Source organism: Brachyhypopomus gauderio, chromosome 19 (genome assembly GCF_052324685.1).
Source record: "Brachyhypopomus gauderio isolate BG-103 chromosome 19, BGAUD_0.2, whole genome shotgun sequence".
In the NCBI taxonomy this organism is placed as follows: Eukaryota; Metazoa; Chordata; class Actinopteri; order Gymnotiformes; family Hypopomidae; genus Brachyhypopomus; species Brachyhypopomus gauderio.
This window is the reverse complement of record NC_135229.1, coordinates 6,778,553-6,806,039: the sequence shown is the minus strand read 5'-3', so window position 1 is coordinate 6,806,039 and position 27,487 is coordinate 6,778,553. Positions and strand designations below refer to the sequence as shown.

Sequence of the window (27,487 nt, the reverse complement as noted above, 5' to 3'; positions counted from 1 at the left end):
TGTGATTCATGGACATTGCTGTTCAGTGCAATCTATATCAAGAAACTTATTACAAAAGTTTGTGAGTTTGCATATCTGAAATGAAAGGGTTGTAATGTGGTTCTGGTGTGTTGTTCTTGAAGTTCCAAGCACTGTCTTGAATATAATCTTCCTTTTCCATCTATATAATCATTTCCTGTCATGGCTTGGGAATTCTTTTATTGTACACTTTGCTTGTTCTTGTGAGCTGTATTGTGAAACTGCAGGAAATTCAACTTAAAATAAACATCTCTTTAACAACTACAGTCATAAAAGGTAACAGTGACTTTTATGTTGGATGAGTCAGTCACACAGATAGCCCTTGCAGATTTTTTAATCTCCCCAACTCTCCTCCACACTTCTTACAATGATTCAGCAGATAAAACTAAGATTCCAGTAGTCCAGTGTCTCCCAAGTTATCAGAATGGCGTTACTGTGTGGATAAGGTATGTTAGGAGAAGGGATAAGTAGTTTTGGTGGGGCCGTGGGGGACATGTGTCCCCCAATAATCCCCGCTCACAGTACTCTTGCGATGTGTTGAGTGGTTTGAGCAGTGTCTTCCCCAAGTTGACATGGAACCTACACCACAAGAACAGAGCAAAACTACAAATCATCTGGACATTTCTGAGAACTGGATTTGGAAACAATTCTCTAATCAAAAGCACGAGACAGTTAAAATCTCCCTAAAGCTTCCCTTTTAATGTTTTTTTTTTACATGAAATAGACCTTTTTTTTTACATGAGACATGAGTGGTGGATTTAACACTGTCAATTTTCAAGATATGTCCTGCATTGCTTAAACCTATTGATTATGTGCCAATATTGAAATCTTCTAAACAGGTCCCTTCTGTTAAACTCCAGGGTATAAAGTGTGGTGCTCTCAGTTACAAAGCAATGATGTAATCAAAGAAGATAAACTTGCTGATAGCAAAAGAAATGTAGTGATAGCTATTTAGAAAGTACAGCCATCATGTTATCTGGTTCAAAGGCATTTATTATGAGCCAATGTATCTGTATATTTTAGAGCAGAAAATCTATCGTTGACTAATTTGTTGTACTCAAAAGACTTCAATGGGTTAAGACTAGGGCTACATTGGATCTAAACGATATCTATATAAATGTAATGCATCAGGAGAATAAGTGAGAATAGCATTCATTGTAATTCACACAAATCCATTGAGCCATTAATCTTGATAAATTTATGCACGTACACATCCCATCAGCCAACATGTACAAAAGACATTCCAGTTTAGATCAAAGGCTGCGTTAACATCAGATTACAGCAGAGGTTAAAGTCAAAGGTCAAAATTAAAGCAGGCGGAAGCAGCACTTTGCTCCTATGCTGCTGTTAGATGAAACCATCCATTAGGAAACCTTAAGTGCCAGACTTTAAGCCTTTTTAAGATCAACTGAAAATATACCTGTTCAAATCTTGTTTTTTTTTTATCTCTCAGGGAGCTCTGATGTCAAGTAAATTTTTACTTCATATTATTCACTAGTTTGAAGCAGTTTATGGCTATAATTATTTTGCATTCAATATAATTTTTTATTTCAACATTTCAGTTTAAAAATAATCTTTATTTAAATAGAAATCTTTATACCTTTAAATTGTCAAATGAGGTGGGACAAGGAGGGGTCTTCTGAGGTGTAAATGTACAAAATACCAATTGCATAAGTGTCTCATTTGTACTGGTCGCCCTAGGAGGAGGCGAGTCGAGACAGACAGGAGCCGTCAGGACTTTTCAGGTCAACAGTTTACACCTTTGACACCCCCTCCCCCAAAAAAGACAAAAGACTTGCAGGATAGTTTCAATGGTGGGGTTTTGACTGCAACACAAAACCTAAGACAATCCACATCAAAAGATTCAGAAATGAGCAGACGTCCTGTGTCACAACTGTATTGATTCTTATGATTTAGACTAAGCAATAGGGCTGCGAACTTTGCAGGAAGCAACACTACAGGTTTTCTGCAGCACAAAAGGTTACATGATGTGGTTAGAACATCTAGAGGCAAGGACATGAATTATGCTGACGACCTTAAGAGTGCCTTTATATCAAATCCCACATTTCCAATTGGAAAGAACCTTCTGCACAAGAGAAAACACAAACCCCAAAACAAAACCCACAAAGGGAATGAGCGGCAGTAAAAATAGTATTAAAAAGGGTGCAGTAGAACACCACAATCAGAAACTTCAGTTTTGTGTTTAACAGAATACAGATGCCAGAACATTAGAGAGGAGACAAGAAGCATCAAAACCCTCGATTTGTTTGTTTCTTTTTTTTTTTTTTTTTTTTTAACAAATGGCATACAGGCCAAGAGGCATGTAGGAAGCAGGACAATGTTGGAACCCTCACAGCAGACCAAAATGTACCATACAACATCAGTGTGTGAACTACATAACAATGTCTTCGACACACTTCCTATGTAGTTAGTAACAAAACCTTACCATACTTCAAACGTTAAGACAACATACATTAGGAAGAGAGGCTGGCTACAGTCTTTAAGGTATTACAGGGTCACCCAGCCTCACCAACTCTAATCCATAATGTCCATGGTTTTATTTTGTTTAGTCCAGTTTTTAAAAAATCAACAGGAAGAGCCTTTAGATGAGGGATTTCAATGCCACTGTTAAAAGTACTTCCTAGAGGAACAAATGCACAAACAAAAGAAAGGGTGAAAGAAAGGAGGGTCAGATATAGTCCTGCAACATCACGTCCCCAGTTATCAAGTTTAATCCTAAAAAAAGTTGACCAGTCAACTTAAAAAAAAAAAAAAAAAAAAAAACTATTAAAACTGCATAATGGGGGGGCGGGGGGGAGCCAAAAAGTGCCAATTTGGCTCCTTGGCAAAAAAAATAAGTGAGAGTTCAGTTCAGGAAGTGAGAGTGTGAGGGAGGGGTTTAGTAGTCCACAGGTTCATCTCCTTCTTCGTCAAGCAGGCATGTGCGTATCAGTGCCTCGGTGACAGCGTAGGGGTCACAGTTGGCGGATGGACGGCGATCCTCAAAGTAGCCCTTCTTCTCCTGGCCCACGGCGCGCGGGATACGGATGCTGGCGCCGCGGTTGGCCACTCCGGCAGAGAACTCGTGGATGCTGGAGGTCTCGTGGCGGCCGGTCAGGCGGCGGGCGTTGTCCAGCCCGCCTTTGGGGTCGTAAGCTCGGATGTGGTAGTTATGTCTCTTGGAGAGCTTCTCAATGCACTCCTCGATGTACCTGCCAAAGGAAAGGATGTGCTGTACGTTAACTACAATGGTTACTGTAGCTACACAAGATGACCATCGTTTTGTAAAAATAAACCACACAGGTCGCTGCCAGTGACCCATACACACACAGACATGCACTAGAAGTCTAGTCGTGATGATTATTCGAGCTACTCACTTCAAGCCACCCTCTTCCCGCATCTCCTTTGTGCTGAAGTTGGTATGGCAGCCGGCACCGTTCCAGTTGCCTGGGATGGGCTTGGGGTCGAAGGAGGCCACGACCCCGAAATCCTCACAGACTCTGTGCAGGATGAAGCGGGCTGCCCACAGATGATCGGCCATGTCAATGCCTTCACACGGACCCACCTGGAACTCCCACTGCGGGACAAACACAAGAGCGCCTTGAATAAGCAAGAATGAGGACACGTGACCGTGGCAGTATTCCAGCTGTCCCGGGGCTGGCTGGGCCATATAACGAGCGTTACCTGAGCTGGCATGACTTCGGCATTAGTTCCGCAGATCATCACCCCAGCATACAAACAGGCTCTATAGTGGGCTTCCACGATGTCTCTGCCATAGGCTTTGTCTGCGCCGACGCCACAGTAATACGGTCCTGAAATGAATAATTGTACACCATGAGTAATAATACTAATACTTAGTAGTAGTACTAATTTGAGTGCAGTAAAGAGCATGTGAAATGTACTGGGCATTGGTCACCTTGGGGTCCCGGAAAGCCGTTGGAAGGCCAGCCAAAGGGATGTCCATCCGTGCCCAGGATGGAATATTCTTGCTCCATGCCAAACCAAGGGTTCTGCCCCTCAACCATCTGCATGACTTTTTTGCATGTCACACGATGGTTTGTTTCTGGAGCCCAAGGAGAAGAGACACACGCTCAATCCAAAGTGAATGCAGACGTGAATCAAAAGAAACAAAGACCCAGAGATCAATTTTCTTACCAGCAGGCTTGCGGTTGTATTTCACCACCTCACACAGGACGAGTTTGTTGGGGTCTTTGCGGAAAGGGTCCCTGAACATGGCCGAGGGGATCAGATACATGTCACTGTTGGAACCTTCAGCCTGGTAGGTGCTGGACCCATCAAAGTTCCATTCAGGAAGTTCTGAATAACAGCAAATGAGCAGTCAATGCTAGAGCAATCAGAGAGGCTTTAGTCTTTAATCAGGTCGTCATAAATGCACACAATTTATTCATTTTTTTTTTTTACCTTCTACGCTTTTTGGCTCCGAGTCTAGCGTCCTGGTTTTACATCGCAGACCTTCCCCAGTTCCGTCTATCCAGATGTACATGGCTTGTACTTTATCTCCCTGGGGCAGTTCGAGGTACTGCTGTTTGACCACTTTACTCAGCTGCGCGCTGGCCGACGTCGCCATGTTCGTTACTATAGAACACCTAAACAAAAGGGTAAAACAGTCAATATCGCCACTATGCGTACAAACGTTACGTTTGAAGATCCGATGCTTCACGGTGGTCAAGGATCGGTGGAAACTGCGTTTTGCACCACACAGCCAGATTCAACCACAATTCCCCTATAATCTCTTAGTCAAAATACATAGTTTACAAATGGGACCGCATGCGACTCCACGTGTCTCGAGTCTTCCCCCATTTCCAACGCGATCCCCACTGTTGGTTATTGGACGATTCCGCGGAATATCGCCACGAAATATCGCTTTCTTCGTTAACGAAGAAAAGAGTAACGGGACATTTGGCGAACGCGTTCTATAACCGACCGCCGTGTTACAGTGTAGCCCACATCCCCTGTATCAGCTACGGCTTGTAGTCATGGTTACATCGCTACGATACGCTGTAAATACGCTGTGATGTATAAACTACAATCACAAACGCAGATGGGCAAAATAGACGTTGTAGCCCGATTACAGTATTAAAAACACTGGACTGTCCCAATAAAACTGAAGCATTTCACGAATTAAACACACGACAATAACATTTTTCTTTAAATCATCTGCAATACAGGCAAGTCTTGTTTTGCAGCTACACTAAGGCATATTCACATAAGGCATCATAACCTACCTGGACACCAGTGAAAATTAAAATAAGCGATGTCGGACTTCCAGGTCCAGATATTGGTCAGAATATTGCTTAGTCGATGTTCTCTCATTCTCTGACCAAGACTTTCGGGTGTCCCTGTGATTTATATCTAGGAACTGGGATCCCGCCTCATTTGATTGGTTCAGAGAAGAGCGCGAGCCGAGTGTGATCGACAGGGCTCCCTGCTAGATCATTGGAGTCGCGAACGACTTAGTCAACGCCCACTAGTTTGCCTAGCGAGAAAGGGAATAATAGCCTTGTATTAAGGTAGGGCTGTGATACCTTTTGTTTGTGACTTTCACCTTAATACAACGCCCTTGCGTTAAGGAAAACTCACCGTAATCTCGCAGGTTACTCCCGCTCGAGTGCCTGATCTAACTCAGACAAAATTATAAACGTAACTGAAATACAACGAACAAACAACCACAAAATGTAAAACGTTTACAATAATGAACTCAAGCGCCCCCACGTGGTCTCATATTTTAATACATTTTTCTTCGCGTTGGTATCTTCGGGATCTTCTATGACTCAAAAGTTTTAAAGTGCTGAATTATAGACCGAATAATACAAATTTATTTTTGGAGTTGACTAAAGGTTTGGAATTATGTCTTGCCATTACTCACGCAATTCTCAAGTGCACAAACGGCATATAAAAGTTTAAACTATTTTAACAATTTTATTAAGAACTTAAGTATTATTGTGTTTAAGCAATATTATTTGAATACTATTTTCAGCCTTGACAAGCTGTGTCTTGGTGAATTTGAAGATATGACGCCTTATCATAGGCCCACGACACGGTCAACGCAGAAACACAAACCAAACATGTAGTCTCAATTTGTCAAAAATGTATTGTAACCTCTATCCTGGAGTGACATTGATTATTACATACACTCATTTAGTATTGCCGATTTGGCATTTTACATAATTTTAATGACCTACGTCGTAGGTGATTGTTGCAAGTTGAATGAGCCATAAGATATTGAAAACAAGCGAGATTGAATAAAACATACCAAAAAACAGATCACGTAAGAAATCTATCTAATTCTTCTGTGTGTGACGTCAGTCAAAGCTTTTTCACGTGAAGACTCCAGCGCTCTTAAAATGGATACCTGCAACATCGTTGAACAGTTTCAGTTATGCAGTTAGCAATGTCCTTTAGAAATATTAAATCTGCTAGGACTTTTAAGCCCACCAGTAGCTCGGGTGAGTTACACTCGTATCTCTCAGTGCAGTTGCTTTCAGATAAGCTACCACTGTTGCGGTTTATCACTGGTACACTATCCATAGTGGAGTTAAGCCAATCTTTTACTTTATTGATCATTCCCTAGTTGAGAAAGAGTTGGCAGGTCTGCTGAAAGACGAAGTGTTTGTTGACTTCTTCAACACGTTTCTAAATCTACCTGTAGCCTAAGTGTTGCTCCATATTATTCTCTGGTCATAGCTTTAGATTTTTCCATTTCTCATTATCTTCTTCACTGTTCACAGGTGTTTGGACAGACTCTGCTTTATTATCTGTCCGAGAACAAATGGTTTATGTGTGCTCAGATTCCACAGAATATGGTATTTAAATATGGTATTTAAAAACTAATACATTTATAAACCCATAGAAGTGTGGGGTTCTGAAATTATTCAGTGTTGGTAGATTGTTTCATCTTGATTTTGTCGCATGTAGGAAATAAGAAGAGGTGGTTACCATAAATGGCTAGCAGGGAATCGATTTGTTTTCTTTAAACACACTGATCTGTACCATTACTACATGCTATGCAAAGAGCTCCTCGGTTTCACCTATTCAAATTCAAATGGTAAGATTCTTGGGTTTCAATTGGTCTTAAATGGAGCATTTGATTTTGGGTGGTATGCGCGAGTGGTCGTTCAGATGATGTTCCTCCGAATGCTCTCACTGCAGAGGTGCTAAAATGGACCATTGCAGATGAATGGCTGTTGAAAAGGAGCTTGGGAAGGGTCCAAGGAATGAAACGCTTTTCTGCCTTTGTTGACGGTACTCAAGGTCTGTACTGCTTTTTGACTTTATCACCTGGATAGTAAAGCCAGCATGAATCCTCTTGGCTTTCGACCTTTTAACACGTGTAATACATTTAAAGTTTTGTGTTTGAGAAGGTAAGGACCTGGTGCTGTGCTGGGTGAGGGTGGGCAGATTACTGCAGAGTGATGAGGATCACTCTGCAGTAATCTCACCCTGCAGAGGATCTCACCCTGCGGTGTCAACGCCAGGTTCTTTTCACTTTGATCAAGACCATTCACCTCCACCATGGATCCAGTCTGATGAGGACCTGCCATATTACTCCAGGTGTGACATGCACAGTGGGCCTGTCCTAGCATGTAGCTTCTCCTTAAGCTTGCACCTGTAATTGAATGCATAATTGCTTCAGCAGGTGTCTTTACTTGAACAGAGTACTTGATGTGGTATGCCAGTCTAGAGTTCCCCTTTGACCCGTCTTAATTTGGTTATTTCTTTTCCAGATGTTCTGCTGAACATCTTCTCTGACAGCCATCTTGAAGATAAACAGGTTCAGATTCCACACCAGATGAAGTTCAAGGCGCTCTCCAAGCTCCAGCGCTACTGGCTACTTCGGTTCCTGTATTGCTGTAAGGCGTCTTTGGCCAGAGTGGAGGAGTGTGCCTCCATTGCTAAGCAGTACCAGCATTTAGCATCCCAGCCCGCTGCCATCAAAGCCTCATCTCTGCTTGATCTCTGCGACTGCACATCAAGTCTAGACCAATCGCCTCCTGGATTCACATCTCCTCACGTTTGTGTGAACAAACACGCCTGCTTCCTCCCATCCATTGTCAGTTTAGGTCCTCCGCCACCACACTCCTTGGCTAAGTATGGAGCACCACATCACGATGAGTTCTTCTGCTCCGCGCTCTCTGCTGATGCTTTGGCTGGAGGCCCGTATGAGACCTTCCTTCAGGCCAGGGGTCTCGGGGTGCAGCTTCAGCCCTTGACATTTTGGCAAGACCTGGACAGTCTACTTAATATCCTGCTGAAAACAGAGGAGGGACATGCCATCGCTCTGAGGAGGTCCATGGGTGAGAAGATACTGGCCGACTACTTTGGCCATGAGGGTGCAACCAGGGTCAAGTGTATAACTGCTCTTGCAGAAACCACTGCCAGAAATCTACGGAATGCCCATGTAATTTCAGGGGATGTAATTCCATGGATCTGCGCCGCTAAGCATGAAATATGCCTTGTAGGTGGAGAGCTGGTCAAGATGCTGCTACATCTATTTATTCAGTTTTCTGCCTGTTAATGTGTAATGAACTCATCAGTTAATTTTTTTTCTATCTTTGGCAGGTCCTTGCACCAACATCCGATGCTTTTCTCAAAGAGGATGACGGACAGCTTCTGTTACATCTAGTATTTGATATAACATTAATATTGTTTCAAGATATATTTTTCACAATACAAATTTGTACACAATACAAATGACATTAAGGGAATTAAGGATTTTAAAATATATTCAGTAATTTCAGTAAGGGCTGAAGTGTTTTTCAAAATGCAGAGAGAGAATTTCCGCAGGGGGATTAATAAAAAGTACTTCTTCACAGTTTGGCCAGATGCAAAGTAAAGTCGTCTGTGGGAAGATGGCTCCCTCTAGTGGACCGAATGGTCCATAGCAGCAACTGAGGCGGATGAGGGAGGCAATGTCGCTATGCCAGGTCTGCTCGGTCTATGGCGACACAGAGGCACTCGCCAGTGAAATATGGGCCCTCATGGCTGTTGAGGATGTAACAAGAGGAGGCTCAGTGGACCTGCACTTTAAGAAGACCAGTATGTACTAGGCTTACATATATAAATGTGTTTGGACAAGCTTGATGCATTTAGTAGATTGTACAAGTGTCTGGTCCATTCATCATAAATATGAATGGTTTTGAAATTTGCTTTGAAGCCACAGATCATGATAACACTCCACAAAGCAAGTTCCTGAATACTAAAGACTTAATGAGCTATATATAAATAGGGAGATACATTGTTAAAATGTTTACAACCAAAAAATTGTTAAAATTTTCACATTGTTTTATTTTTACAAACTTGAAGGAAGTAATTGATCATTTTTTAGGTATACTCCAATAATTCTGAAGTTTCCCAAAACACCAGTAAATATCAGTCAACATAGTCTGCACTGATAGTTCCTGAAATGGTCAATTATTTTTGGGGAAGCATGCATTCTATGAAACATAAGTTACTATGTGTTGGGCTTGACTATAATTAGCCTTATTCATGCTGTATTGGGGTGGCATGGTGGTTAGTACTGTCTCCTCACAGCAGGGATTCTGAGTTCAATTCCCAGTCCAGGACTGTCCAGGCTGTGTGGAGTTGGCATGTTCTCCCTGTGCTTGCGTGGGTTTTCTCCGGGTGCTCCGGTTTCCTCCCACAGTCCAAAGACATGCGTGTTACATTGTTCAGTCACTGTAAATTGCCCGTAGGTGTGAGTGTATGCGTGTGTGTTGGCCGGTGTAATGCACCCCCACCCCATGATGCTGGGCGTGACCCCGACCAGTGTGATAAAGCAGTAAAAGATAATGGGTGGATAGTACTGTATCATCTCAACACATTATTTTGATGTTAAAGGAGAAGTTATAAATTCTGCTACCATACAATCTTTGTGGTGTATATATGTTTGTCACCAGTATATCCAAGAGACTCTTTACGCATTGCATTAACATTCACTTCCACGATTGAATCAGATTGAAAAGCCAGCTGTAAACACCCCCAGGGTGCACTGTGGTCTGTAACTCCAACCACAATGAGATGGTCGGAGACATATCTTGATCCTGTTTAATACAAATTTAAACGCAACACCTTTGCGTTGTCCGCAAACATTTATGTAAATGCAAATATGTCTGCCAAGTGCTTATATCAGTGTCCTGCCCAAAAGGTTCTAGAGGTGCTGACCACTGCAGCCCAAAGACCCCAATACTGTCTCTTCCACTGATGTTTTCTTGCCAGCTCTAAATTGTTTCTTCCAGTGTTTGATAGCATGCAATACACTGGGAGTAGTGGAGATTATGGGGTGAGAAACTATATTTTCACTAGGAAATAAAACCGGACTCATGTTCTCATTTGGTCACACTAGTGATGTATTTTAGTGAGACATATTGTCAGAATCTGGCCAAAGTATGTACAAAAGAATAGGTTCATGAAACCCAAATTGAGGCACCATTATTGCATTAGTAAGGGAATGAAGATTATTATTTGGACATAATATTTATGCATGGGTGGAGATTATGTCCAAATAATCTGCACACCTAAGTATCTTTGTATTTCTGTCTTTTATTATTTTTACAGATCTTTCCGAACTGCCTTTTGAGACTCTTGTTCAGAAATATCCCAAGATAGCGGTGGAGAAAATGAGCAAAGCCCACAGGCTGCACCGTAAATCAGACCAAGGTAAACACTCCCACAGCCTGCCCAGCTATAAATATACATTAATAAGTGACCTCCGGTCTCCTGTCACACCAAGGGACCAATAGAGAAAGTTGTGGATATATTCGGTCCCTGTTTGTATAATCTAATATTCTTGTCCACTTTCAGAGGGGAGAGCACCGCCAACATGGCAGAAGAAAAAATTCACACTTGTTAAGAGAAAACCCAGCTTTTCCAACAGGTGTCATCAGAGACCCAGGTACCTTATCTAAACAGATAAGACATCTAGGACAAGCATCTGTGCAGACAAGCTTTGATTTAGAATTGTGGTATAATACCTTTACTGTTGTTAATATGGTTCAAACCTAATTTTTTACATTACTGATTCACATTACGTCTCTGACTACACAATGCTTAAATATATATTTTTGTTGAATCGGAACTCCTTAATTCATATTTCATTTCAGTCTCAATGCGCTGAAGTTAAAGACAAAAATAAACGGAATTTAATTAATTTGCTTCCCTATTCTGACAAGTGGTCGCTGCAATTAATATTATGCACAGAAATGTTGATGTATTGCAAAGAATATATGAAATTATACTATTATATTCAAATTGTATTATTGGTTACATATTTCCTAACAGCTTCATGTAGGTGATGAATAAGGTAAAAAAAAAAGGTGTGTGTGTGTGTGTGTGTGTGTGGGAAGGATTATTGACCATTGACTGTAATTTAATCTTTGTCTAGGCTTAATCCAAGTCAAGTTTAAGCATAATCCTTGCAAAGTAGAGGTCTGGGAAGGTATATAGACAGAGAAGATGAAGGCGTATGGAGAAAAATATAAACAGAAAAGGAGCTGGTCATGGTCCAAAACAAATATGTCTGCCATTAGATGTGACTCACTTGTCTTCATCGATGACGTAGCTGTTGGCAGCAGCGGGAGAATGAACTATGAACTGTGGAGGATATGTAAGCTTAGCTCCTCAGAGTCAGACGGTCTCCTCACTCATTAGACCATCGTTTTGGTCCTCTAAGATGGTAGAACTGTTTTTTTTTTTTTTAAGGTAGAGACTCTCGTGTCGTTCTCTCAGCACTTTAACTTTGTAATCATGTCATTTCAACTCCAGCTGGAGGAGTATAGGGCCAAAGCAATGAAGGTTTCTTCTGTCCCGTTGCAGACAGACTGCACTATATATGTGTGTCTCTCTCAGGTCTCTGGAGGAGGTCATGCGAAATCCCAGAAGTCTGGTCTTTTTTAAGTGTTTTTTGGAGGCTTACGAAGCCTAGGGACCCCTGGTCTTCTGCCAGGAGGTGGAGCAACGGCGTCGTGTGGACCATCACTGTCTCCTACAGACAAAAATAAAGAACATTGTGGCTCGTTTCTTCTTTCACGCTGCTGCAGGTACAGGATCTTTCAGAGCAGCTAGACCAGGGTGCTAGCAACACCAAGATCATGGGTTTGATTCTCATGGGGCACTTACTCTCATGGTTGCTGTGAGTAAGTGAATAAAGGCGTCTGCCAAATACTATAAGTGTAATTACGCTTTTATTCAGTGTAGTGTGAGTAATTTTACTCCACAAGTGTAAAGTTCTTGAAACATCTCTTCTTTCAGAGGACTATCTCCAGTGTAGTGCCAGCCTCATCTCCCAGATCCCCAAGATGAAACACGTGGCTCCCCATGTTCTCTTTACGGTTCAAAAACTGGTCATTAAGTCCCTGGAGGACAATTGGTAGGCGTCCTGGAATTTAACCCACTTCTTAGCCATTGCCTCATGCTGGGTCTCTTAACGCAAGAGCAAGAATCTCTGTATGTTTATGCTAATGGGGAAATTCAAATTAGTCTAACCATATTCTGCACAGCATTCTGAATGTTTTCTCTGCCGGGCTGCTTTATTCGGCAAGTGTCACTAGGTGGCGATGTTTGCTCTGCCCTCATCGCGGTTTACATTGTGATTTGGACCGTAACAGTTCCTTAAATCTGCACATTTTCTAGCCTTTGGCTAGGCGGCAACTTTCAGAGCTATATATTCTGAGAGTTGGGAATGTTTTACAGGTTCTCAAGCGGAAAGTTCTTGTCAATAAAAACTACAAACCCGTTCTGACCTTTTTTGCAGGTTGAAGAAGTACCAGGACACATTCCCTTCACCCACCGGCCACCATAGACAAGGGATTGTCATCACAGATAAGTTGGTATGGTACAATTGCTCTGGTATGGTACAACTCCTACAAACAGAGTGCTGTCAACTCTGTTTGTTCTATATAATAGCATGCAGATCTATATAAGTGCTCAAAGACACTAGGGTTCAGTGCTGTATATATGACATGAGAGTATTGTTTAAGTTGTGAAGCGCTACCTTAAAATGAGGTGAATTAGTTTGCTACTCTGTAATTGGCCTAATCAGTCATCTTACTAATAATTCCCCCTCTGTGCTTGAAATATCTTGTGAAGATCAATGTTTGAAACACTTTAAACTTGTGATAAAGTTCCTGTAATAGTAAGGTTTTGTATATTTCCACATAGTAACATAAATATTTGTGCATAATCGTCTATGAGGTTAATTATGAAATTTCTTAAACTGTCGACAGTCATTTTACAAATGTTCTCAAGATACATTTGTCTGTCCTATATTTAGAAACGCATATGGACAGTCCTCACCAAATTAATCAAAAGTGTTGTCGAGTTTCGCAAAGCCATGAGGGTCATTGAGACCAGGAGCAAGTTTGAGGCTTACCTGCGCTAGGGTTAGGGTTAGATTTGATTTCATTAGAACTTACCACTCAGTCATTTTGGACAAGTCATGTGGCCTCATGAACTAACAGTTTTACTATCATGACTTCTCCTATCACGACTTCTGTCCACAGAGTGTTTACCCACCGTGGGTCGTCAAATTCACCCTGTTGGCCTGTACTCTGAAAATGGAAATTCCTTCTGCCCGAAGAAGAGGGTTATGAACAACAAACTGATCACAGTCGATTTCCTCGTCAATGATCTGTCCGTCTATTTGGATACAGAAAGGTTTAGGGCCCGTTATTTTCTACAGCTGCCAAGACTAACTCAATGCAGCCCCTTTAACTGCATGCACGTGTGCTTCTAGATTCAGTGGAGTGATTCTATTCTGAGTGATCCTGCATGTGCAGGAGAAATTCTTTGTCCTTTTAGTGATGTGTAATTTATGTCAGGTATGTGGCATGTAGTAGGTATTAATGTAAGGTGACGTTCGGTGTGTTGGTTGTATGACAGTTTTAGGAACATGGCAGGTAGGGGCACAATGAGGACAGGGATGTCAGGAGAGACCATGCTGCTACACCATAAAGCTGAAATGATAATTAAACTGTTCTTCAATTCTGACATTACACCGAAACTCCGGGTTTGTATAGTAGGGGACATAGCAAATTAGCTTCAATTTCATTATGCCTAGGAACAGGTTGATCAAAAAGGAGGTAGAATTTTACCTTCTTATATTAGAGCAAGTTACCTTATATCTGGTTTAGCATGATTTAGCTTTATAATTGGTGGCTATTACCTTTCAAAATGAAATACAGACACTAGCACTTTGAAGCAAAATACACCTTCGAAGTGACCATACTCAGGTTTTGTAGATTAACATAAAGAAAGGACATGCAAAACCGTGCAGCAGGCCTTCCTGTTGGGTAACGTGGACAGCTGTCTCTTCCACAAGGCTGTCATGGCCATTTTTCCCAATCTCATCTTCTGCTGGAGGAAGTGAGTGAAATTTAACAGGATCTGTTCTGAACAAGGACAAACATACTACAAGGGCTGCCATTTTGGGCATGGATCAAACCTAGCCATGGACCTAGCCATGGACCTAGCCCTGGACCTAGCCATGGACCTAGCCATGGAAAACTGGCCCAGTTTAACTCTGTATTTATTAACTCTGTATTTATTTTTTGTTTGTCACCTGGTGATCAATGATGAATGAAATCTAATGGGGTCCAGTTAATATGTGATTAATATACATTTGGATTTTTGGGTGTGTAATTCTTTTTGAGCCCTAATGAGGCTTTAAAAGCCTTAAGGGTATTTACTGTAGCTGGCTGACATTTTTAAAGTACAGAGGCACTGACTAATATGTGTGCTACTTACCAAAGTAAATGCAATGTCTCGCACTTTGTCCTGTGTTTCCTGTTCCCGAGGAGTCCCGTGCAGCACGTTTTAGTGTTCACTCAGCTCTGTCACACCCATTTTAAACCCACAAATGCTTCTTGATCAGTTGATTAGGTCAGACGTGTTGGGAGCCGGTAAATCACACATCTCAGGGGTAATTTAGGATCAGAACCAGGAACTGCATGCTTTGTTGACTATAGTACTGTGTTAGGGCTTACCAAGAGGAATTTTGAAACACCAACCTAATCAATAGACAATGTATTGGATGATCGTTTTTGGTAGGTTTTGTAGTCAGAAGGCCAAGAAAGAAGTGGTCAAAGACAGAGTGGATTTGAGGCACAATCCTCCAAACTACCTTCACCGTCTTATCCAAGGCTGCGACTGGTACCACAAGATGCAGACCACCATGTCTATGGCAGGTCAGCCTTTTTCCAAGTAACTGTTGTCAAATAAGAACTTTAAAGACTAAGAGATGGTTGATCACTATGTTGCTAATTGTAGTTGTCTGACGATCCATTTTCTATCACACTGCCGTAGGGTAACAAGTGTGTTCCGCGTCGGAATATAAAGTGAGGTTACCCTGCTTTAACTCAAAGAATGTTCTTTAACTCAAAGAGTGTTCTTTAACTCGGTGTTCTTTTGTTTTGCTTTCAGATGATGTCACCACACTCCATTTCACTATGTCCCATGGTCTCAGTCTGATGCTTCCTCGGAGTCTGGATGTCAAAGGTCAGAAGGTCAGCAAGGAACCATAGCAGAACGTAGACGCTCTGGGCATCAAGTGAATAGGTGATGCAGGATGGGTGGCTGATTACTGCTTACTGTGCTTCAGTTTGCTCCAGTTCACTACGACCATCAAAGCCGAGGCAGGGGTCAGGGTCCACAACAGGGTTGTCAAAGTGAGAGAAACAGGCGAATGCTCAAAAAGACCCACACGCCAGGTGTGCATAGAAGAGACTAAGAACATGTCCCATTTTCCCCAGAAACTGCATTATTGTGTTCTTTTAGCTTCCTTCCGCTAGGGCCTATCAATCAGCTCTGAGGGTCCAAGCCTTCTGGGAGTCCATTTCTCAGGTAAATGCAGTTTCCCTTCAAAGCTTCCGTGTGTTTACCCCCAATCCCATCTAATCTCTATACAGCCAAAGTGATTCACTGCTAAATCCCCATGTACTTTTGACGTTCTTGTGGAGGCTGAGGGATGTTGACCTAAATGGTCTGTGGTCTTTCTGCTTAAAGGACAATTTCAATGCATTTGTATTGCCAAAGGTGCTGGAAATAAATAGGGTCTCGTGAGCTGTATTGAGTAGTGGGGGATGATCCAGACTCCAGCCAGGTTCAGGAAAATCCAGTCAGAACTTTTGGTTCACCCGTTCCTTTCAAAATAGTGTTATTGGTTCTCTCCTTGCTAATATTGCATTAAATGGTGATAAATATTATAACCCACTGTTATTTGTTCAAATGAAATGCAGTTTTATGGTGTATATGTCTAATTTTTTGTGTATTTGTCTCACTGAATGTCTCCTTCTTTACTGCAGTCCCAACCTACTCTACCTCTGTCTGATCTTCTGGATCTTTTCTCTCCAAAACCCAAGAGAAGGAAGTCTAGCTTTTCACCCCAGTTTGAGATAAATACAGCCATTTCCCTCCCATTGTCCCATTTCTGTTTTCTTCCTATGACATTGACCTTGGTTAAGTGCTTTTAGGAGACAGTCTTAAATGAACACTTTAACAGGGCAGTTAAACTAGTAGACCAGTTAGCAAAAGGCTAACATGACTGTCCAAACTGCTACTACTGTTGGCTATATTGACATTTGGCTGAACTATGCCTTGGACAATTAGATTTGCACCACAAACGCACTCGGACACACGTAGCACACAAACAAAACACTGCACAATCCTTAATTTCTACCGCAAAAATCCTGCCGCTTTGATACTGGGCAGTGCTACAAGTCATCTGGATTCCATAGCAAGTTCTGTTAATATACAAATGCATATCGTTGTCATGTACCCGTGTCATTATGCTACGGAACCTCTGCTTCCCAAATGGCCTGTCATTTAGCCCGATCATTGTTTATTCTAGTCGCCCAATCAGCAGAGCCTCTGTCTCTAGATGCTAAAATTATTCTGACTTGTGATCCCATCACTGGAGGCATGGGACCAGCGGCGTTATTAACCGGCCTATTACAAAGCCCTTCACCAGCTACGTGGACACGTCGTCGCACACACTGCAGATGGAGGTGGGTGAGCGGCACAATAAAAGTCATCAGTGCAAATGCCAAATGTGATTTAGCAAGTAAGATGGATGTTTTGTGTGTGTGTGTGTGTGTGTGTGTGTGTGTGTGAGAGAGAGAGAGAGAGGGGGGGGGGCAGAGGGAGAGACGGTGAAAGAGGGAGAGACAGAGACACACATCTCTTGTGGGAAGCATTAATTGGCCTTGTCTGTCTGTTGAGCCACACACTGTGTGTGGGGGGGGGTTGTGGTGGTGGTGGGGAGGTCTGGCAGATGGATTCTGGATGTTGCCTACAACACAGACGTGCCAGATAGCTTCCTTGGGCTAGTCACTCACAGTCAACACTCTTTCTGTGTGTTCGGCCTGTCTGTCTCACCTTCTTTATTGGTTGCTTTACAGCAGCTGTGATCTGATATCAGCACAGGGCCCGTCCATAGCTGCTGTACGAATTTCTATTGCAAATTGAAACAGCTACCAACCAGTGTTATGTCCGTTGTTTACATGAGTGCGAGCAAGCAAAACTCTGATGACATCATGTCGTATCCATAGCTACAGTGTTTGGCAGGAATAATATTGTGTGCATTGTTGTGACTATTCAACTAATAGATAATCATTTAAATACAAATAAAATAAAAAAGAAATACTTATTTAATTAATTCTTAAGTATACATTTTAGAGTTCCACTCTGAAAAAGACTCTGAGGTACTTGATTTCACAGTTGATTTACATTACGTTACCACACAGTATAAGGTTCAGTTTCTTTAACTTGCTACACAGTTACACATCTGGGCTTAGTTATTATGGGAAAATATTGAGTTGCAATTCTTCTGACCAATATTATGATACCAGCGTGAGATCCTATACTTCTATACATTAATATCTATGTGCATATTAAGTATTAATGGTCCACTTGGTAGCAGACAATGGCCATGCACAATTATACATTTATTTGTATCCTACATGGAAAGCATCTGATGAAAAATTATGTTTACTTAAACTGCACTGCTATTCAACTTTTACAATTCATGCTAGAAGAATAAAACTGAACAAAAGGTATAAAAGCATCCTGAAAATGTAAAAATTCCTGACAGTTGATGTGTAGATACAACTGCAGCTCTTACAAGACAAAACCGCTTTCTGAAGCTTATTAAATCGATCCACCATTCAGCCCTGGTTGCCAGTAAAAGATGGTTATGTGAACCTAATCATTTAGCAGGAGGCAGGGAAGGTCTGTCTCACAGTTGTACACACACATGAATGGCATGTTCCAAATGACTCACTGAACTTCTCTTATTAAGCAGGCGAGGAGCACGACAGTATCTTCTCTGGCAGGTTAACGTGACCGATCTGCGCTGTCTTGTCCCACATTTTGAAAGCCTCCCCCAGGGAGCCTCCGACCACAGAAATAAAGTTCTTGGGGACTTATTAGTAAGCTGTTCCTCTCACAAAAATAGGCAAATAAACGAAACGGCGCATTTAGGAAAAAAGTCTCCCTTTATGTAATGACACGAATTAAATTCTAAGATTACAGTCATATGTATGCCTGCCTAAGACTCCTCAGCTGGGCCCTTACAAGTTCAGTAAGCATCACAGCCAGCAGGGGGCACTATCTACTATTGGGAGAGGCTTACTGCATAATAGCGTGACTTACTGAATCCATTCCTGTTTTAATGCTGCTGTCAAGCTTTTACCTGATAGTCATATTTCTTGGAGTCACTAAGCAGATGTGGGATTTTGAGTCAAAAGCACTGGCTGTTTTTATATAGAAATCGTGTCAGGTGTGGAGGGTATGAGGCCACAGAAAACCAGACTCTCGGGTAAAGCTGGTAGATTTGGTGTGAGGTTTGGTCTCAGAAAGCCTCTCGGGTCAATCAGAGGTGTACAGAGTCTGGTTCAACAAGTACAAGACCTGCCATGATTCTGTCCTGCACAGCTGATTCAACTAATTAATTCTGTCTGCTGGCTTGAGCTAATTGGCAAATCCAGGTGGTTGGAGCAAAATGCTGGGATGGACTTTTACTGGACCACGGTCACGGACTAACAGAGTCAGCAAATACATATATAGGTTAGAATTACACTGTTATGCTATTGGTTTGATAATTGGCATTTGTGCAAATTATGGACCGTAACAGGGTGTACCATCATTTAGCGGACATGTTTACACATATTGTGTATGGCCCACCACGTGTTCAAATAGGCATACACTCACAGTTCTGAAGTGGCTTAAACTTTATTGATATACTTTGCATTAGACTCCATGGTTGTTTCTTATTCTCAATCCCTTATGGCAGATGGTTTCTTGTAGGCCTGCTAAGAAACACAAAGAACATAGAACTTCTGTTTACTTTGCAAAAAGGTAGTGGGGGGATGAGCTCAGTGACAAATTTATAATTGACTGTTTATTATTCCCATGATGAGACAAAGGCCTTATTGCCAAACATGTTTGGAATATGAAACGGTTTTCTGACACATGGGCAGATGTTTTGTTTTTTATTTTCCCCTTTTTCTCATAATCCCTTATGAAAAGGTTACTCTTCTCCCTTCTCTTATGTTTATTAATGAAGAGAGGAATCTTCACCTGAGAATTCGGTAATGAACACAGCAGGAATACTAATAGCCTGGAGTGAGTCACGATGACAAGAAAATGAAACTTCTCTCAGAACTAGTCTACATTCTGCATATATCACAATCACTTTTTTCCTATATATTATGGGTTCCACATATTAGCATGACCTATTCAGTTTACATATTAGCATGTGCCAATCGGTGTGTGTGCTTTTGCAAAGCCAGTAATGGCAGGCTTCTGGTTGAATGTCAAATTGATTGTTTTAATAATTATCTCTTTTTTTGACAATTGGCAACATATGAAATGGATCGTCTTGCACCTTTTTCCACTGACATACAAAGTTGAGATTTTTTCTGAATGATTTATGTACTGACATGCTGCAAACACAAATGTTTTTTTTCTAGACACAGTAGTACATCTTAATACATTTTATGCATTTTTCCCACTTGATGTTTTAAACACTTCTGTGCCAGAATATTTTATCCTGAAGAATTATGGTCTTACCCCGAAGAAATATAGTGTTAAATAGACCTTATAAGATACCATATTCAGATATTTCAATAAAATTCACATATTGAGATTTATACTGTCTCTTTATGTAAGTGTGTACGCATTAAAAAAAAAATGTTTTTGGACACTGGAGATTGCAATAGCCCAGCTGATGGACAAAAGCTGCATTGTCATTGGCCATTGTCATCCCTCCCTGTTTTGATTGGCTGTCATTTTTGGCCGAGTGACAGTCTCGCCCTAATTCTAGGGAGAGACGCCCCACCCCCCAACCGTTCATCTTCAGTTCTTATATGTGTCTGTTCAGGGCTGAGTGGCTGTGGCGAGATTGCCGAACAGACTACACGTGGCTCTGCTAATACAGCCCATGGCAGCCATTGACAGGCTGTGGCGATACCGCACCTGGTAGTTCTGTCACTCACGCTAGTGCTGCCTCGCCTTGCTCCACCAGGTGACATGCGTCTCACCACCACCTCCCCCCCACCACCCCCACTAATGTCATGATTCAAATCATGCAAGATAAATATTTATAAAGTGGTGACAGTGAATTGAATAAGTCACACAGCTCACCACACAGCTGCTCTTGGTGTGTGAGGGAAACGTGTCAAAATAGGTCTTAAACAAATCACCATAAATGATTTATCATTAATCTATATGTATATATATGTATATATAATATATATGTATATATGTGTGTGCCTGTGTGTGTAGAGGCAGTCATGTATATAATAATATCGTGTAGTCAGAATTGCAATTAAGTACAGATGAAGCTCATTTGTGCCTGTGTGTATACGTGTCATATCAACTATTGGCAACCCTTCACACGGATGAGCAGAACGTGGTGGTTTACGAGAACGTAGTTGTGTAGCAGGTCCATGAATGTCTGCACAGTACTACCATGTTCTATCGGATCCCACGGCCTCTAGCATTAGTGACATACGCAGCGCATCACGGGAGGCTCCAAACCTCGTTTCGTGCTTGCGTTAGTCAACTGTGTATCGGTGTATGATGCAAGGCAAACCAAGACGTCATACTTCTGGGCCGAGAAAGAAGCAGAGAGACTGGTCTTCTCACACAGGAGACAGGCTCAGAGATTTCCCACCAATTGCTGACGACGACTGTCGCGAATGTTATGCGCTTGTGTGTCGCTACTGCTGGTTGGCCCAGAAAGCCCCCCGATGAAGCAGTAAAACTCACAGTTCATTTATTTATTCTCCCGGGGCCCGGCGAAGAGGCCGGTGCGGTCCGTTCCTGAGCCAGTGAAGCGTTGGGAGTGCGGGATCGACATGCAGTGCACGCAGGTTGCACCGGGCTGCACCGGGCCGCCCCGGGCAATGACGCCATATTAGCGTCCTCTCCAAGCCTTTGAACATGCTCTTGCTCACTCATATTCATCAATGATGACTTGTGAAGTATGCTAGCGCTAAAGCACACCACCCCCAAACACACACACATACACACACACACACACCTCCCTGAAATGCTCTTGCACGTTTCACTTCTTCAGTTTCATCATCATCTATTATTATCCCGGCTTGTGCTGACTTCTTGAATGCTCTCTAGAACTTGCCCGGGCCCCAGACTGTTGGCAGAACTCACAGTTGTCCCATTTGGCTTATCCGCCGCTCCGTAATGAAGTCGAATACGAGGGGCGGGAGGTGAGCCAGCACCCTTCACCCTTCATGAGAGGGTGTGAGGCTGCAGACTTGTTCCGATTGTTATTAGCTGCTCGGAGCGCATCGGTACCGCCATGGGCTCGGACGCCCCGCACGTCGGTCTGTAGGTTCCAAGTGCTGTTGGCCGCCCGGTTGAGGACGTTTGGCGAAGGCGGGACTGACCATAAGCAGAACCAGACTGGTGTGTTGGATTCCAACAGACATTGGAAGGAAACGGTCGGACCAAGCTTGAAACAGCTAGGCCAGACATTAAATGGTTCAAACCCCCAAATGTGTCGCGTTAAATTCTGTGTCCTAATAACCCACCGACCCCCTTTTCAAACGCACAATTTATAAGTTTGTCACGCCAACCTCAACACTGTGTTTACAGGCTCTGTGTTTTTGTTGTCGGCTGCACGTGTTGAAGCCATTGCGTTCCGTCCTGGAACAGTTTAGCTCCAGGCACTGCCGACAGTGTGTGGTACCTGGGCACAGTGTGTGGTACCTGGGCACAGTGTGTGGTACCTGGGCAGACCTGTGGTCTTCCATCCGCAGGGGGATCTTGCAGCGTATCTCTCTGCCATTCCGTAATTGGGTTCGTCGTGCCTTGTGTTCGGGCCGTGCCGGACGCTATGAGATTCTGACGTACATCCCTCGCGTATTGAATCCAGGCTGCATCCAATTCCGCAGAGAAAGTGTGAGCGGTGCAATTCTGGACAGGCAGAAGCAGGGACGAGCTCTGCGGGGCCTCGCTACGCCTCCCTTTGATGGGCTGGAGTAAAATGGGCCTTGTAGTTGTGTTAGCGTCGTAGAGGGTGCAGTGGGGACACAGCAGCAGACTTGCTGGAGTTTTATTTAATCGTGTGTGTGTATTTCTCTGTGTGTGTGTGTGTGTGTGTGTGTGTGTTGGGTGTACGGGGTGATCCTCTGGGTTGATAACTTTAGCTCTCATCCCAGGGCTTGTCTGTCAGCTCTGACACAGTAATATCTCTCCAGCTCTCTGTTTCCTAGTCACTTTCATTTATTTTAAAATACCATTTCACACACTGCTGCCTTTAAGTGTGTATTATACAGCGTTTTGGTGGTGAGCCGGCTAGATTGAATCGTGACAGAGAAAGCGGCTCTCTGCTGGTGGAAAATAACAGAATATCGTCAGTGGCAGTCAACTCTATAAAATGGCAGGACTGAAGATGCTGATGATGCCCCCCCCCCATCTTGTGTGTGTGTGTGTGCGCGCGTGTAATGAAAGAGCAAGAGAGAGAGTGTGTGTTCACTGCTCTGCTCGCTCAGATCCACTCTGGCTGTCAAAACAATATCAGTCGCACTTCTCCCGTTCACAGACTCCTCCCCCTGCGTTTCTGTTCAATCGGGCCCAAAAATGTGAACATTTGGAACATATTGCTTCATCTTTCCCTCAGCGTTACCTTAGCATTGTGTGTGTGTGTGTGTGTGTGTGTGTTTACATATGCAAGTATGTGTGTTAATGCATGTGTATATTTATTAATACACAAAACACAGGTATATATTTATTAATACACCAAACACAGGTATACATAATGTGTATGTGTATATATGTGTATGTGTATATGATATTATATACATATATATATATATATATATATATATATATATATACACTATACACACACACACACACACACACATCTTGTTTGATTGTCCACCCCCCTTGATAATTTTGCACTTGATTTTAGTCTTCTTTCCTCTCTATTAGAGTTAGACCCACTGGCAAATAGAAAATGATATGCTAACGTATTCAGAGCTTTCCAGTGTGCCTCTGCATAATTTAGGCTGCCTCCCTGCTGGATTAATCTGATTGGACAGTTATGTAAAGAGACCGGGGTTTGAGCTGTCACTCTCTAGCTGGGGGGTATGGCGGCAATTGTTTTTGACATAGAAAACACTTTGGGGAATATTGCATGTATTTTGCCCCTAAACTACTAATGTACTATAATGCATGAGGCTCACTATATTCTATAAATACTGTTTTATTGGCTATTAAATACTATTTTATTGTCTCACATAAGGTATAGAGATTATATATATATATATATATATATATATATATATATAAATTTGGCCATTGGCTGACTGGATTAGGCTTTTGAAAGTGTTTCTTGAGCTCTCCTTTGTCAGAATTCTCTTCTTTGTAAGAATTGTAAGAATACCCTATCTGCTGCTATGGTTCCATACATTAGGCAAGGTCATGTAGTGTGAAGTTTATGAGCCTTAAGATGTGTGACCCCCGCTGGTGGCAGCAGAAGGGGGCGTGTGAGCGGGATTTGGTTTGTTTGCGCGGCGGCCGTCTGGGGCCCCCAGCGCTGACATATCTGTGGCGTTTATTAAGAGGATGACAAGTCTATCAGGACCCATGAGCAGGCTCACACGGGCGGAGGAGCTCGCCTTACTCTCGGCCAGGAGATCATCAATCTTCCTGCCGGCCACGCTCTCTCGGCCCGGTGATGGCTAACGCAGACTCCTCCGCTCTCTTCTTTGGGGCTTTCGGAGCTTCGGAGGCGGTCTCGGCCCGGTCCGGCCCGGCCCGGCTGGGAGTATCCGAGCGGGAACGGAAGAGACCGGAGAAGCGCTGGGAAGCCTGCCGTCTACAGGCGGAGCAGTGAGACTAAGTGGGGCGGCGTAGGGAGACGTGGATGATGGGCTTGGGGTAGTGAGGAGGACGATCAGGCCTTCATGGCTTGGACTATGTTCTATGTTGAAAATCCTCTTCATCACTGAGAGTGACTCATTACCAACATTCACAACATTGTAAATGCTTCTTGTTTTCTTTATGCATCACACTCAATAATGTACGTGTGCTAGAAGACGTAAGTTCCCTGTAGATACCTGTAGAGCTCAAAAACACATTTCTTATGCCGTCTTGAGACGGTATTTAAAGGGTTTTGCCCCCATTGTTTCTAAACAAAATACCTGAAGCATAAAAATGTCACTTCAGACTACTGGCTATTGGTCCTGACATATGAATTTTAGAAAGGTCAATGGGGGGGGGGGGGGTTCTTAGAGGGGTTTTCGATTTTCTCTTTAATAGAAAACCAGCACGTAAGACCTGCTTGCAGCCGGACATCCTCCTCCGTTACGTCATGTTGCCCACGGCGACGGTGTTTTCCTCCAGGTATCGGAGCGTCGAGGCCCGACTCTCGCACCTGGCCGCGCGTGGCGTACGATTCCCACCGGGTGCGTTTCACGGGGGAGCTTCATTAAGCGAGCGCCGTTAGATTTATGGACTCCCCTCTCTCCTCCAACTCCCCCCAACCGACCGAGGTGAGCATGGATGTGATGAATATACTCCACTCCAGGACTGACCCGGGTCACGGGATTCATAACGGCACTGTTTAAGAGAACTGCTGTTTTCATCGGTTTCGACGCCGCCATTCTTGGACCCCTGCCCGACCGGCGCCTGCAGTAATTACATTAGCATGAAACAAAGCTAGTCTGTCCTCGCTGTACTGTCCTGTCCTGCTAATTGTTTGAGGGCTTTGGGCAAATTTTTATGTTTTTGTCAAGGGCAGTCCATTGAATTGTAATAGGTAATTGCTTTTAGAGGCTGTGTGAAGGCATCACGGCTTGGGGGTCTTTTGTTCATAGGAACACAGAGAAGAAGTCGTCCTCCTCATATTCGACTCCTGATTACTTAGACAATGGCACGTTTGAGCTTGCTGTAAATTGCAGGAGTAATGGATGCTAGGTGGTCTTAATGAAAGGGGAAATTGCATTTCCTTTCTCCGATCAAGCCGCCTCACCTTAATTCGCCATTCCACAAAAGGAGAGTCAAGAGAGGGCCGGGCCACCTTTTGTGAGGCTGCCTGGCCCCAAATATCCAATCAGTCTGGCCATTACCTTTGCTAATTTGCTAGTAGGCAGTTTCTTAACAGCACAAATTGGCCTGGCTGCACCGTTAGTTCAGATGTTCGATGTAATTGATTTTCTATTTATTTACTTATTTATTTATTTATTTATTGACAATGGAAGGATGGAATGAAATGAAACGACGGCGGATTGAAGGGTGGGTGGTGAACTCCTCGCGAGGAATTTCCAGCGGGGGCCCGGGGAGGAGGGGCTGTTTTTGCACGTGGGCGCGACTGTCAAAATCTTTCACAATTACAAGTTAAAAGTGGCTCCTAAGACTTAACTGTGTATATGTTTGTGTGTCTTTTGAGGACGTGTTGGCAGGCTGTCTGCTATACGCCGCTTCTCAAGAAGTGTTTGTTTTTTGTTGAAAAGAGAGATGGTGTAATGGTGATTGAATCACCCCTCCCCCTCTCTCTTTCTCTCTCTCTCTCTCTCTTCCTCCCTCTCTCTCTCACGCTTCTTCTCTCACTCATTCCTTCTCTCTGTACCTCGTCCAGCTGTGGCAGTGTGTTAAAAGATGGTCACGATAATGGTGGAGGAAAGTGGCTTGTCTGGATGTGATGCAGTCTGTGCACACTGACCTCTGCACCCCACCGCCCATCAGTCACCCTGGCCTCACCTTGACTCCTCACCCCAGGATCCTCTCGACAGAAAACGTCTCGCTCACAGGCCCAGCTAGCTCCCTCTCTCTTTCTTTGTCTCTCTCTCTATCTTTCTCTGTTTCTCTCTGCCTCTCTCTTTCTCTATCCTTTCTGTTTCCCTTCATACTCTCTGGCCTTTACTACCATTGGATAGCTGTTCTGACCAAACTGGCCCGACTGCCAAAAAACAGTTTGTTCACAAGTAGTTTTTACCCAGCATGCTGTGCACACCCTCCTGTACCACGAAAGCCAACAGCAGCATGCTGAAGGGGTTCAGGATGACTTAAGGAATGCTGCGTGGGTGCGGAGCATGTCAGCAACAGATCCTAAAGTTTGGGCTTTTTCTCATAACCTCCGAGCAGCTGTTGGAGTCGCACCTTGTGTAAACCACACAAAAAGCGCCCCAAAGCACGTCCAACCTCGGCACCTGGCGTTGCCGCGGGTATGAAGCCGCGGATCCCGCAGACCTCTCGATCATCACAGCCGTTTCAGGCAGAGCTCACCAGCCCCTTCGGAACATGCCGCGAATGTCATCCCGCCACGATTCCTGCCTTTTGCCGACTGTAACTGACGTCTTTATCCGGTCGCGGGCGCCTCCTTCCTCTCCGCCCGTGCTCTAATCGGCAGCGTTTCCACTCGGGTGCATGCCGACGTCTGCTGGGATTTCACAGCGTTCCGACTTCGCTCCGGTGCCGTGACAGCTAAGCAGGTGGGAGAAAAGAACACGAGTCATTCTGTGACAGAAAGCCCGGGAAAAGCGAGGCTTGGCAAACAGGTGCCATCGGGACAGCACCACCAGCTGAAACGGAATGAGCCGAAGGCAACCCATGAGGGTGGATGGATAAATAAATAAACAAATAAATAAATATAAGCTAAAAGGGAAAAATGGTACCTATTCAGCAGTTGCCCCATTACATCTACGAACATTTTTGCATCCTCAGCTAACTGGCTCGATTTAATTAATTCCCTTCCCTTTTTTATTACATTTAAATATGATTTATTCTGATAAGGTAGGTGCGGAGAGCAAATCTGCGTCAGTAAATCAAAGGTCTGGAAGTGGAAGCCTTACTTTGCATTTCTGAAGTAAAATAAATAAAGCTTCGATATTCTAAAAGCTCAGGAACAATATCATGAAGTACAATTGTTTAATTTGTGCTTAATTAATTCATTTAATTATGTATGTGGAATATTAATGTTTGAGTG

The 27,487-nt window shown here is 43.2% G+C and overlaps 2 protein-coding genes across 2 annotated transcripts; one reads left to right on the top strand and one right to left on the bottom strand.

Moving 5' to 3' along the window:
- Positions 1 to 1,405: 1,405 nt before the first annotated feature.
- glula (glutamate-ammonia ligase (glutamine synthase) a) lies at positions 1,406 to 5,422 on the bottom strand. Its single transcript, XM_076980976.1, has 7 exons — positions 5,265 to 5,422; positions 4,441 to 4,625; positions 4,174 to 4,335; positions 3,935 to 4,081; positions 3,703 to 3,830; positions 3,396 to 3,595; positions 1,406 to 3,230 (listed from the first exon to the last, which is right to left on the bottom strand). Exons 2-7 carry the CDS (start codon positions 4,604 to 4,606, stop codon positions 2,918 to 2,920), a joined length of 1,116 nt encoding a protein of 371 aa, XP_076837091.1. The 5' UTR covers positions 4,607 to 4,625; positions 5,265 to 5,422; the 3' UTR covers positions 1,406 to 2,917.
- Positions 5,423 to 5,515: 93 nt separating this feature from the next.
- On the top strand, positions 5,516 to 17,102 carry rgsl1 (regulator of G protein signaling like 1). Its single transcript, XM_076982196.1, is given in 19 exon segments — positions 5,516 to 6,485; positions 6,768 to 6,842; positions 6,955 to 7,590; positions 7,764 to 8,494; positions 8,599 to 8,661; positions 8,853 to 9,075; positions 10,594 to 10,695; positions 10,840 to 10,930; positions 11,884 to 12,074; positions 12,286 to 12,403; positions 12,788 to 12,863; positions 13,307 to 13,415; positions 13,536 to 13,689; positions 13,915 to 14,051; positions 14,283 to 14,397; positions 15,082 to 15,218; positions 15,454 to 15,536; positions 15,632 to 15,873; positions 16,335 to 17,102. Coding segments are annotated over 16 exon segments (2,484 nt in total). The 5' UTR covers positions 5,516 to 6,485; positions 6,768 to 6,842; positions 6,955 to 7,565; the 3' UTR covers positions 15,761 to 15,873; positions 16,335 to 17,102.
- Positions 17,103 to 27,487: the final 10,385 nt, after the last annotated feature.

Excerpts from the sequence above, each read along its gene's own strand:
- glula (XM_076980976.1), bottom strand. The coding sequence starts at position 4,606 with ATGGCGACGTCGGCCAGCGCGCAGCTGAGTAAAGTGGTCAAACAGCAG. Across the intron at positions 4,082-4,173 it reads ATACAACCGCAAGCCTGCTG|AAACAAACCATCGTGTGACA; the intron begins GTAAGAAAATTG and ends CTTGGGCTCCAG. Across the intron at positions 3,831-3,934 it reads CGGCTTTCCGGGACCCCAAG|GACCGTATTACTGTGGCGTC; the intron begins GTGACCAATGCC and ends TATTCATTTCAG.